Source organism: Leptopilina heterotoma, unplaced genomic scaffold (genome assembly GCF_015476425.1).
Source record: "Leptopilina heterotoma isolate Lh14 unplaced genomic scaffold, ASM1547642v1 Lhet_199, whole genome shotgun sequence".
NCBI classification, from domain to species: domain Eukaryota; kingdom Metazoa; phylum Arthropoda; class Insecta; order Hymenoptera; family Figitidae; genus Leptopilina; species Leptopilina heterotoma.
The window spans coordinates 1,578,405-1,591,545 of record NW_025110915.1 but is presented as its reverse complement, the minus strand read 5'-3'; the positions used below and the strand labels follow the sequence as shown (position 1 = coordinate 1,591,545).

At 22.3% G+C, this 13,141-nt stretch overlaps 1 protein-coding gene and 1 long non-coding RNA gene across 2 annotated transcripts in view; both read right to left on the bottom strand.

Moving 5' to 3' along the window:
* LOC122501070 overlaps nt 1–13,141 on the bottom strand; it is a 267,535-nt gene that overhangs the window by 211,769 nt on the left and 42,625 nt on the right. The window lies entirely within an intron of this gene.
* On the bottom strand, nt 6,767–10,587 carry LOC122501069. The gene is made up of 2 exons (XM_043610318.1): nt 10,298–10,587; nt 6,767–7,904 (listed from the first exon to the last, which is right to left on the bottom strand). Exons 1-2 carry the CDS (start codon nt 10,475–10,477, stop codon nt 6,870–6,872), a joined length of 1,215 nt encoding a protein of 404 aa, XP_043466253.1. The 5' UTR covers nt 10,478–10,587; the 3' UTR covers nt 6,767–6,869.

Genomic DNA, 13,141 nt, shown 5'->3' with positions numbered 1-13,141 from the left:
ATAATATTATAAAACATGAAGAAATTTAAGATAAAAGCGTGATAAAATTATTATTTTATATCGTCAGAATCTTGTAACTATAAATTCAAATTTTCAAAGATTTTAATTTAAACGATTTTCAAAATTCAATTATTTCAAAAAATTCACGCTATAATGCTTTTAATATTTATTTATGCGATTTAAAATTTTAAGTGAAATTCATTTTTTAATCAATTTTTGTTTGTAAATTATTCGAGAATTCAATTATTTAAATACAAAAATAAATAATTGAATAATATTTCGTCGAATTTTCAAAAGAAAATTTAAGAATAAATACAATTTTCTATTATCTGCAATAAGTTTTGTTATTTATGAAAATAATTGAATTCTTGCAACGAATTTTATTAAAAATTTTTTTAAAGAATTGAATTGCTGTGAAGAATTTTATTTGTAAAAATAATTGAATTCCAGAGAAAAATATTATTATTTATGAAAACAATGAATTGTTTGTAAAGAATTTTATTCAAATTTTTTTAAATAATTGATTTCCCCTAAAAAATGTATTATTTCTGAAAATAATGGAATTCTTAAGAAGAATTGTATTGAAAATAATTTACTTATATAGGAAAATTGTATTAAAATTGCAATTTTGTTAACTAAATCTTGTAAAGAATTTTGTCAACATTTTCTTTAATAACAGAATTTTTAAAAGAAGTTTATTTAAATTTTTCCAAATAATTGAATTTCTTAGAAGTATTTTCTTGATTTTTCTAAATATATTTGAATTACTTCTAGAAACTTCATTTAATATTTCAAAATAATTGAATTGGTGCGAAGAAATTTAAAAAAAATTGATAAGTAATTGAATTCCTGTGAAATTTTTATTAATATTTTGTTTAGATAATTGCATTCTTTTGAAAAATTTTATTAAAATAGTAGATATTATAAATAATTGAAATGAGGAAAATTTTTGAAAATAATTGAAATTTTGCCAAGAATTATATTAAATTTTTTGAAAATAATTGAATTTCGGAGAAAAATTGTATTATTTATAAAGATAATTGAAATTTTAATAAGAATGTTTTTAAATTTTTGAACATAATTGAATTAATGCGAAGAAGTTTATCACTTTTGAAAATATTTGAATTTCTGATAGTTGGTTTTAAAATTTCTGTTTAAATTCATTAAAAATTGATATTTTCTAAAATTTCAAATTGAAACCTTTAAAGTTCATCCATTTATGAAGATTGTAAACGCAACTCTTTTGAAATCCAATTAATTTTGAAATTTTGAAGTACAATTATTTATTTAATAATTTATAAGTAATAATTTTATGATAGTTGTTCAAGAATTAAGTTATTTAAAAATAAATTATTATTAGATATATAAAAAATTGAAGGGCTTGTATTTGAATTTTTTGAAATATTTCATAGTTTATAAGGCAAACAAAAAAGACACCAAAATTCAGAATTTTCTTATAAATTTAAAAAATTTAATTTGTTCCAGTATTATTTAATAAAAATCCCTAACCTTTCCCTGATTTCTTTGACTTTTCTCTGAATTCCCTGACCTAAGGCAACCCTATTTCAATTTTAGAATGATAAAGTTTTCATATTCACTTAAATAGAAAGTGAAAATAAAAATTTGTCAAACTGAATCTGTAAATAAAAATCTATCCAATTGTATGCGAAAGTAAAAATAAAAATATGTAAAAGTGAATGTGAAAATAAAAATCTATAAAAATGAAAGTCAGAATAAAAATCTTTCAAAGAGAAAATGTAACTGATAAATATTATTTGAATCAAGTAATGGCTCACTAAAAAAATTTATTTTGATAAAATAATAATAATAATAATAATAATAATAATAATAATAATAATAATAATAATAATAAAATTAAAATATACTAACATTATTTATTAATATTTTTATATTTCAATTTTTATAATAATGATCAATGAATGGAAATTTCGCTCCTTAATTTTGGAGGTTCGATTTAATTAAGCTTCAATAAAGCCACAGACGAATTAACAAACGCGAAATGTAATGGTAGCCCGAAAAGGAACTGATATTGCTGATGCTCGTGTATGGTAAACGTAACTATCGATTTGTTCGATTATGAGGTCCGATTGGATTTTCGGATTAACGTTAACGCCACGCTTCGCTTTCGTGTATGTACAATATCTCTCCAATACAAACGATGTGCATCGTTTCTTGTTACACACTCTACGTGTATCTATATATATTTATATACACTCACCTATGGATGGCAATCTCATTCCATATAATCATTGTTTTACGCGCAATATATTGTATTGTAATTTCAAAAAAAAACAGAAAACAACAATTGAAACTATTTTTGTTCTTTCAAATGCTTATTTACTTTTTTAAAAGGGAAAATAATAATAATTGTTTTTAGTTTTTACATTAATTGAATTGTAGGGGAAAAAGTACTTTTTGTTCCTTCAAACGCTTATTTACTTTTTTTTAGGGAAAATAATAATAATTGTATGACATTAATTTAATTGTATAGGAAAAAAGTACTTTTTGGATTGAAAACAAAAAATCAAGTATACTCTTCTTTTTTTTTTTTGACAAGTATCATTGACTTCCGTGTACATTAACCAAAAAAACGAGTGTCACACGGGGGCAATTTTTCAAGGTATTTAGGGAGTTTTTTTCGAGAACGAAAAGAGGATAACAAGGCATTTTTTTTTTTGTGGGGACATTGTTGAAGTGCAAACAAACCATTTTTAATGGACTATGCTTGTCGATATTTCCCTCGTCCATCACAAACGATGTAGTGGATGTCGCGAATAGCGTTTGGTGGTTCGACAGTGGTGAGCTAGGTGGTTTTTGGGGAAAGGGAAGGGGAAGAGATCGTGGCCAGAATTGTGCGGTACACACAAGAGACGATGAGGGACAGTGTAACAAGAATTAACAACCAGGCTTGATTTTTAAACCATCGATTTTCCTGTTGACATGATTCTACTCTGTCGTTAACCCCTTTGTATGATGACACGATGAGTTCATTCTATAGGCTTATCCTCTTTTTTTTATCTCGTTAGTTTTAGCTATTTTCAATAATCCCTTTATTTCCATTGCTTCTCGCTTTGATTCTCTTCTCTTCTCTTATTTTATTTTTTTTTGATCTTCTATTTATATTGCTGAAAATTAGTCTTTTTTCTGTATATTAACTATTAAGTTTGCAAAGAGTAAAATATTTTTTTTTGTTACAAAACTTTTCTTCCTATTAATAATTTTGTTGCTTAATTGTTTTATTTTTCTCTAGTTACCCATTTATGGTCCAATATTGGACTGCTCTAAATCTAAATCCGTAAATTTAAAAAAACTATTTAAAGAAATGACAGTTCTATTGTAGGATTGAACTCATTTTTTTATATACGATTTCGCTTAGTACATTTATCTTTATCAAAGGCATGATCGTGAAACATTTTACACGATAAAAGCATGTATTCATCTCTCTCATACACATTTTTTTTTTTTTTTTTTTTTTTGTAAAAGTGCAGGATTTACATATCCATCTTTTTTCAGTGGAACAGCCACTTTCTAAAAGCACCCTAAATTTTAGCAACGATATAATATTTCTCGCATCTGTATGAGTTTCTGTCTGTGTGTGTGTGCGTTTTTTTAGTGAAATTTTTATAAAGCAACTGTGTGTATGTACACCTGCTCTCGGTTATTATATTACTCACACTCTGTGCTATTTTTCTATCCTCTTTTCTTTTTTTTTCTTTATTTATTTTTTTTTCTTCTTCTTTTTTTTTGGTCGCTTGCTCAGAAACGACAGAAGCAGCATACAATGAAAAACGCATTCGGGTTTTATGCTCGACACCTCTGACAAAGAAAGCAGATAAAGCATGTCTGGAACACTCCGGAAAAATCAATTCAATGCTCCTAGTGTTTTTAAAATAACTATATAGACGAATGTACAAGAGAGCATAAAATATTGGTTGATATTGATTCATATTGGTTTCTATTTAAGTTTTTCGAAAAAGAAGAGAAGTTTTTAGAAAATTTTATTCACGAAACATATTTTAATTTCTTTTCTAAATTATTAACCGTATTTTGTTGGGAACATTTTTTTTAATTATTCAAATTTGTAGGTATTGTAATTTGTAAATAAACAAATGCGTTTTAGCAGAATTTCCTTCAATTTTATTAATGTAAATCGTAAAAATACATTTTTGGTCATTTTTGTTTAAAAACCGTTATTATAATTTTCATTTTCCAGTCCCTTACAACTAAATGAATTAGAATTCTTTCCTTACTTAATTATATTCAAACTGCTTTTTGAAAAAAAAGAATAGCAGGGCTCGAACCAGTGAAAGTATTTAAAAAATACGGACATTACGGACCAAAAATGAAAAATTATGGACCATTTACGGACCAATTACTGACACAAAATATAACCAGTCCGAGTCAAATAAGAGAACATTTCACTTTAAATTCTTCTTTAAATCGATAATTTTTCATAATTTTCGAAAAAGTTTCTTGACAATTTTCAAGTCTATTTGTTTACAATATTTAATTGTACGAAATTCCAATTATTTGTAAATTCTTCAATTAAATATATATTATAAAATAAAAACATAAAACAATATAAAAAAAATCAAACTTCTTCAAAAAAATAAATTTCAAAATTCAATTATTTCTAAAAATCCACGCTATATTGCTTTTAATATTCAATTATTATCTAAAATTTTAACTGATATTCATTTTTAAATCAATTTTTATTTGAAAATTCTACTAGAATTCAATTATTTAAATACAAAAATAAATAATTTATTAAATAATTGAATGTTTCTTAAAATTCAATTCTCATATTGAATTTTATCAACATATTCTTAAATAATTTAATTTTTTTTGACGAATTTTTAATTTTTTATAGAATTTTTAAGAATAATTAAATTTTTTGACGAATTTAATTAAAATTCTAATAAAAATAATTAAAATTCTTCAATAAGTTTTATTGTTTATGAAAATAATTGAATTCCTAAAAAGAATTTTATTATTTACGAAAATAATTCCATTAAACTTTCTCAAAAAAATAAATTTCAAAATTCAATTATTTCTAAAAATTTACGCTATATTGCTTTTAATATTCAATTATTATGTAAAATTTTAACTGAAATTCATTTTTATATCAATTTTTATTACAAAATTCTACTAGAATTCAATTATTTAAATACAAAAATAAATAATTTACTAAATAATTGAACGTTTCTTAAAATCCAATTCCCATAAAAAATTTTAACAACAAATTTTTGATTAATCGAATTCTTTTGATGAATTTCAATAAAATTTTTAAGAATAATTACCTACATTTTTTGACGAATTCGATTAAAATTGTTTTTAAAATAATTAAAATTCTGCGATAGGTAAGCTTTATTTTTTGTCAAAATAATTGAATCTTTAAGAAAAATTTTATTGTTTTTGAACAATAGTTATTTTTTGCGAAGAATATTATTACTCTTGAAAATAATTGAATTTTTCCAAAAAATTGCAAACTTTTCCAAGATTAAATTTTTTTTTTGTTTTTAACTAAAATTTTTCTATAAAAGCATTATTTTTAATAATTTTTTAAAAAGTTATTTGAAAATTTTCAAATTCATTTGTTTACAATTAAATTTTACAAAACTTCAATTATTCGTAAATTCTTCAATTAAATATATATTAGAAAATAAAAACATAAAATAATATAAAAACATTCAATTAAACTTTTTCAAAAAAATTAATTCCACAGAATTGTTAGTTAAAAATATAAAAAATTCAGATTTTCAAACATTTAAATTTAAAACTTTTCCAAAATTCAATTATTTCTAAAAAGTCACGTTCTAATGCTTCTAAAATTCAATTATTATCCAAAATTTTAACTGAAATCCATTTATAAATCAATTTTTATTAGAAAATTCTACAAAAAGTCAATTATTTAAATAAAAAAAATACAATTTATAGAATAATTATTGCATGTTTCTTAAAACTGAATTCTCAAAAAGAATTTTATCAATAAATTTTTAAATAATTCAATTCTTTTGACGGATTTTATTAAAATTTTTAAGAATAATTACATTTTTCGACGAATTCGAAATGGTAATATACATAATTGAAATCCTGCAATTAGTTTTATTGTTTATGAAAATATTTTAATTTCTAAAAAAAGTTTTATTATTTACGAAAATAATTGAATCCCTGTAAAAATTTTATTATTTATGAAAATAATTGAATGATTACAAAGAAATTTATAAAAATTTTTGTAAATAATTGAATTCCTATGAAATTTTTTTTATTTTACGAAAATAATTGAATCCCTGTAAAAATTTTATTATTTATGAAAATAATTGAATGATTACAAAGAAATTTATAAAAAATTTTGTAAATAATTGAATTCCTATGAAATTTTTATTATTTTATGGAAATAATTGAATTTTTTGGAAAATTTTATTAAAATAGTAGATTTTGAGAATTTAATTGAGGAAAATTTTTGAAAATAATTGAAATTTTGCCAAGAATTTTATTAAAATTTTTAAAAATAATTGAATTTTGGAGAAGAATTTAATTATTTTCAAAGATAATATAGTGAATAATAATTGAAATTTTGTCGACAATTTTTAAAGATTTTTGAATATAATTGAATGTCTGCAAAGAATTTTATTACTTTTGAAAATAATTGAATTTCTGCTATCATTTGTAATTTCTTTAAAATTCTCCAAATTATATCGTACAACTTACGAAATTTTCATCCTTTTTTAATCAAATTGCGGACTTTTTTTCAAAAAACTTGGCTTTTACAGACTTCAAGCAAATTTACGGACCTTTACGAAATTTACGGACCTAGTTCGAGCCCTAGAATAGAAAATATCAAAAATTTATTCAACTGAAACATCATTTATAACATCCAAAGTTCCAGCGTCTCGCAAATCAAATATCATTTGCACTAAAGTTTCCGTATAATCATCGCCACCAACGTCGGCAAACATTTGAGCGAATTCATCAATAGGAAGAGATAATAATTCATCAGTTGTTTCTTTAAATAGTCCCAGCATAACAGGCAAAAAAATAACGGCTATCGAGTAACCAAAGAAAGCATGTCTTTTGTAATTTTCCAAAAACAAATCCTTAGAAAATCTCTCAAGATCCACTAAACCAGCATTTTTTAAATTCTCCATCAATGTTTTGTGATATTCGTCGAAAATTTCTTGAAATTTCTCCCTCCGGTGTAATCGAGCTCCACTTAAATACAAAAAATGTGCAACATCATTACACGGTGAACCATAATTTATCATTCCAAAATCAATTAATTTTGTTTTAATTAAATTATCCGTTACTTGGAAAAATACATTATTTCGAATAAAATCACCGTGACATAATGTGGATAATGGTTCGACTGGTTTGGAAAGTTCTAATTGTGCATATGAAAATCCATTGAGTAAAAATTTTTGTAATTTTTTGGTAAAAGTTTCATCGTAATTATGTTTTTGGAGATAGTTAATTATTCTTTTAACGGAGGGTCTGGTTTTCTTTACTCCATGACTATTTTCCGTTGGTGGTAGACGACAAGTTTGTATACTTTTTACTATTTCGAAAAATTCTTTGGGATTTTTTTCTTTCATTATGTAACCTTTGGCATGAAATTTGGCAATTTCACGCATTGACGATATAATGTAATTGATGTTTAAATTCGCCTTGTTTGAATTTAAATAGTAACCTTGATGGTTAATGTTTTCTGTGACAATAACAGAGTCATACGAAGGTTTTTCATGAGCGTAATATAATTTTGGAAAGTCGTCGGTGTATTTTGCAAATTTCGTGTAGAAAAGTATTTCATTGTGAAACGCTGCGTCAAGGTTGAATACATGGCGACCTTTTTCACCCAGCGGAGGACGTTTTACAGCCAAATAAATCTGAAAATTTAATGTACAATTGGCTTTTTATCAAATTATTTGCATAATAATTAAAATTAATTACTGAGACTAATTAATTAACTCTGCACATTTTCACTTTTTGGATTTTTATTTATTTACTAGCAACAATTTGGGCGCTAACTTTTTACTACCTTTTTTAAATAAAATTAGCAACTTTTAAAAATAATAGAATTTAAAAATTTTCTAATTTAAATTCTTGTTGAAAACACTAAAAAATTCAATTTTAGAGAAATTACAAATAATTGCAAAAATTCAATTATTAAAAAAAAAAATAAAATTATTTTTATAAAATTAAACTTTGTTCAAAATTTTGAAAAAAATTCTCGTAAAAATCCCAATTATCTTTATAAATAACAAAATTCTTCTCCAAATTTCAATTATTCACATAAAACTCAAAAAAAATTCTTGTCCTAATTTTAATTATTTTCAAAAATTATTCTAATTTCAATGATTTTCAATATCTACTATTTTAATAAGAATTTCCAAAAAAGAATTTAATTATTTAAAAATTTTTTAATAAAATTGTATGCAAACATTTAATTATTTTCATAAATAATAAACATTTCACAAGAAATTCAATTATTTTCAAAAGTAATAAAATTTTTTTAAGGTATTTAATTATTTTCATAAAAAATAATTTAAAATTCAAGAAAATAATAATTCAATTATAATATTTAAATGATGAAAAAAATTTTGATGAAGTTACAGTAACAATATTCTTATAATATAAAATAATGATTTTATCTCTCGGTCATCTTTAATTATTATAAAACATGAAGAAATCGATCACTCCGAGTCTGCGACTCGAAGCAATCGATATCTTCATGTTTTATAACAATACTTTTATAAATTGTTTAATTTAAAAAAGGTTTGAATTTGAATCTTTTGAATGTCTTAATTCTTGTGGAAAATCCTGTTTTAAAAATAAAATTAAAAATAGGAATTGTGCAAATATTTTTCTTCTTTTTCTAAAACTGAATAATAATTTTGTTAAAAAAATTGTGATTCATGAAGAAAAATAATGCAAAATAAATAAATTTTCTATTTCTTAATCACAGCTGTTTAACAATTTTTTAATTTTCTTTAGAAGTAAAGAATAAAAATCTGCATAATTTCAATTTGACAAAACATAATATATTATTTCTTTATATTTTTATTATTGTATTTTACTTAAGTAAATATTTTTTATTGAATTGAATATTTTTATAAGGCATTAAAACCATTATTAAATGTAGATATAGTTTTCACTTATATTTTTTGATACCTATTCCTTTTTATATATTTGTTTATAATTCAGTTATTAATATATTTACATATTTTTATATACATATTTTATATTATTTACATGTATTTACATTATTTAATCTCTCAAAGAATGAAAAAAAATCATTTTCCATTTTAATAAACTATTTACATTTTTTATATTATTTATATTATTTCATATATTTTTTTGAAAAAATCAATTTTTATTAAAAATTAATTAATTTAATTAATTAAATATTTAATTAAATTTAATTAATTTAATTGCCTAATTAATTAATTTATCTTATAAACAAATTTTCATGTTAAATTTATTTGTTACATTTCATGTAAAACAATTGCAATTGCAAGTAGTAAAAAAAGAACAGCAGTTAAAGTTTAAAAGTAATAACAGAAGTTAATATTTAATAATTATAAAGTAGTGAAATTTAATGACTTCGTTTTGAAAGTCAAGGCGATAAGATAAAGTTAACTTTAGAATTTACTCAATTGTTTGGAAATTATGTAACGAAACAAGTTTTAGAACACATTTTTTTATCTTTTGTAAACAAAGATATAATACAAAATGTACAATATTACAAATAGTAGCTAATTGTTTTATTTTTAACAAAAAAATTTGTATTTAATTACTGAAAACTTAGTTTTTTAACGAAACGATAATATAGTAAAAGTATTATAATTTAGTGATTATAATATTTAATATAATTACATTTTTAGTGTCCTGATTTTACTATTTATTACAACTTACTGTTGAGAATTTAAAAACTGTATATTTTTTACAAAAATTAATTTTTTTTCACCTTATTTGATGTTTTTTATTTGATTTATTTTGTTTAATTTCTTTAGTTTATAATTATTTATTAATTTCGTTTGCTTTATTTATTTTTCTTTCATAAATTTATTTATTTATTTATATAAATTTATTCATTTTTTATTTAGTTTACTCACTTCATTGATTTTCTTTATTTGTTTATTTATTTGTACAATAATTTTCCTGGATCCATAAATAAACCATAAATTATACAAAGAAATCAAAACTTAATTTGTTTATTTTCAATATTATTTTTTTTCTATTTGATATAAATTTCCAAGGGAAACTGCAATTGACTTACCTGATTTTCAATTTTTTCTTGGTTATTAATAAATTTCAAATCCAGAAGACATACTCGAGCCATAAAAACACAATCAGTTGGCACTGAAATTACATATTCCACTTTGCATTCTGTTTTCTTTAAACAAGTCTTCAATTTTGGAATTAAATTTTCGTCCAACCAATTTTCAATGTCAGTCATAATTACTTATCATTCAATTAAACTGAATTAAAATAAAACTAAATTGAAATAAAACTAAAAAATAATATTTCCAAATCTATTATTAGTTCCTATATATGTCAACAGTCTGGTCTTATTGAAATGGAACTGTTATCGAATTGCCTTTACCTTATCACTCTCCCCACTTTTTTTTATTCAGTTCGCTCGTCTAAGATAAAAAATACATTTTGTAATAATAATTATATATGTTAAAGCCATCTATTTATAATAAAGTATGTAAATAAAAAGTCTATTACGGTTTTTTTCGTTTTAAAACAAAATAAGAAGCAAACTTTTTTTTTAGAAACAAAATAAATGACAATTTTGTTGGATAATGATTTATTATTTTTATTATTTTTAATTATTAATAACATGATCTAAACATCCAATTTCCTTCAAATCAAATAACATTTCGACTAAAATTTTTGTCACTTCATCGCCTCCAATTGTAGCAAAAGATTTACTTTTTTCCTCTAATGTTTTTTCCTGTAAATGATTTGTATTCCCTCCAAAACATCCCATTAGACATGGTCGAAAAAAACAAGAAGTAATAAAACCAATAATCGCGTGTTGTTTATATTCCTCATATAAACGTTCTTTCGAAAATATTTCAAGATTTTCAATTCCATTTTCTTCTAAAATTTCCAATAGCGTTTCACAATAGGCATTAAAAATTGTGGTAAATTTCTCCCTCCACTGCTCACGACTTCCGTTTAATAGTAAAAAAACGGAAAAATCAAAAAATGGCGAACAATAGGTAATCATGGAAAAATCGATAAGTTTAATTTTCATTTTATCCTCTTCTCTCTTGTAAAGAATATTATTTATTGTAAAGTCACCATGATTTATTGTAGCTAATGGCTCGATTGGTTTACATAATTCAGTCATCACTGAATAGGAATTTTCTAAATAATTTTCCAGTTTATCACAAAATTTTGAATCGTATTTTTCCTTACGAAGATAATTGAATACTCTTGTTAGGGTAAAGTTGATGAGAATCTTTGATTTTTCCGTGTGCACTTGATCGAAAGTTTTTAATTGTTTGACAATTTGAAAGAATTTCTCCGGTTCCTTGTATTTTTGAATGTAACCTTTGGCATGAAATTTTGCCAATTCACAAATTGCTGCCAAAACAATTTCATCTTCAACATTGACTTTGATGGAATTTAAATGATAATTTTTACCACCCAAATTTTCTATGATAATAATTAACGAATTATCTCTTGGTGTTATGTCAATAAACTCTGAACAACAATTATAGAGACGAGAACATTTTTTGTAAAAAAGAATTTCGTTATGGAAAAGACAATCAAAATTCATGTATTCCATAATGTGCGCACTATTTGAGGGACGTTTCACGACAAGTTGAATCTAAAAAAGTTTTTCAATCATTAGAAAAAATATTTTTAAAGCCTCACATAATTTTAACAGAAAAATTTTGTCTTTTATTTAAAAAAATATTTTTCAAAGATTTAAAAATTAATAAAAAAACGATTTTCAAACAGTAAAAATATTTGTTTTTTGTTGCAACAAAAATTTTGTTTCTAAAGGTTTAGAAATTAATAACAAAAACTCATTTTGAAAGAAAGAAAAAATTTTGTTATCAATGTTTAAATATAAGGAAAAAAAATTTTCTGTAACAAAAAGAAATATTTTTACAATTTTAAAATTATTTTTTCTTATTAATTTTTAAATATTTTAAAAATGATTTTTTTTAAACAAAAGCCGATTTTTTTCTATCAGTTTTAAAATTAATTTGTATTTTTAATTTTTAGGTGGTAAATTGTTTTTTTGACAACTAACCGTGTTTGTAAGATTTTTTCCATCATCAAAAAATTGTAAATCGAGAAAAAAGAGTGACGATAAAAAATAAGAATCTTCAGGAACTGAAAATTTGTATTTCACATCCAAATAATTGAATTTTGTGTAGTAATTTTTCAATTCTGGAATTAAATTTTCTTCCAACCAATTTTTTGTACATTGATCCAAACCACACATCGTTATAGAGCCTGATAAATTCCTTCTGGCAAGTAGAATGTTCTCAATTCACGATTAATGAATGAACTAATTGATAAGACGTCAGAGTTCGAAAAACTTAAACGACACTCAAAAAAAGAAGCGATAAATGTTTATCTAAAGCAGCAGTAAGTTTATCACTAATGGGTGCATTATTATTTTAATTACACTTATTGCTATCAATAATATAGAAATAACAAATAAATAAATATAAACGGAAGTACAAAAAAAATTGCAAAAGAGTTGTAGAAAAATTGTAGAAAAATAAGTTTAAAGAAAAATAAATAAATTGTTAAATTAAAGCAAGTACTTATTTAAAACCAAATTTTTAAATACTAAACTTTTATTTATTAATTAATTTATTAATTAATGATTAATTATTTAACTCTTATTTATTAAAATTTCAAAAACGTCTTTGATTTCAAAATCTTCTTGTTCTAATTTGACAACTTCAGGGATCACAGTACTTTTCCCATATAATATTAGGTAAAAAAGCGTATTTTAATTTTCAAAAAAAAAAATTTAATTTAAAATAAGAAGAATTTTCAAATTAAGTAACAAATAATAATAATACTAGTAAACAGTTCATTTTTAGTTAAAAAAATTTTAGAGAATTTTACAAGAATTATT

Excerpts from the sequence above, each read along its gene's own strand:
- LOC122501069 (XM_043610318.1), bottom strand. The coding sequence starts at position 10,477 with ATGACTGACATTGAAAATTGGTTGGACGAAAATTTAATTCCAAAATTG. Across the intron at positions 7,905-10,297 it reads AAGAAAAAATTGAAAATCAG|ATTTATTTGGCTGTAAAACG; the intron begins GTAAGTCAATTG and ends TTAAATTTTCAG.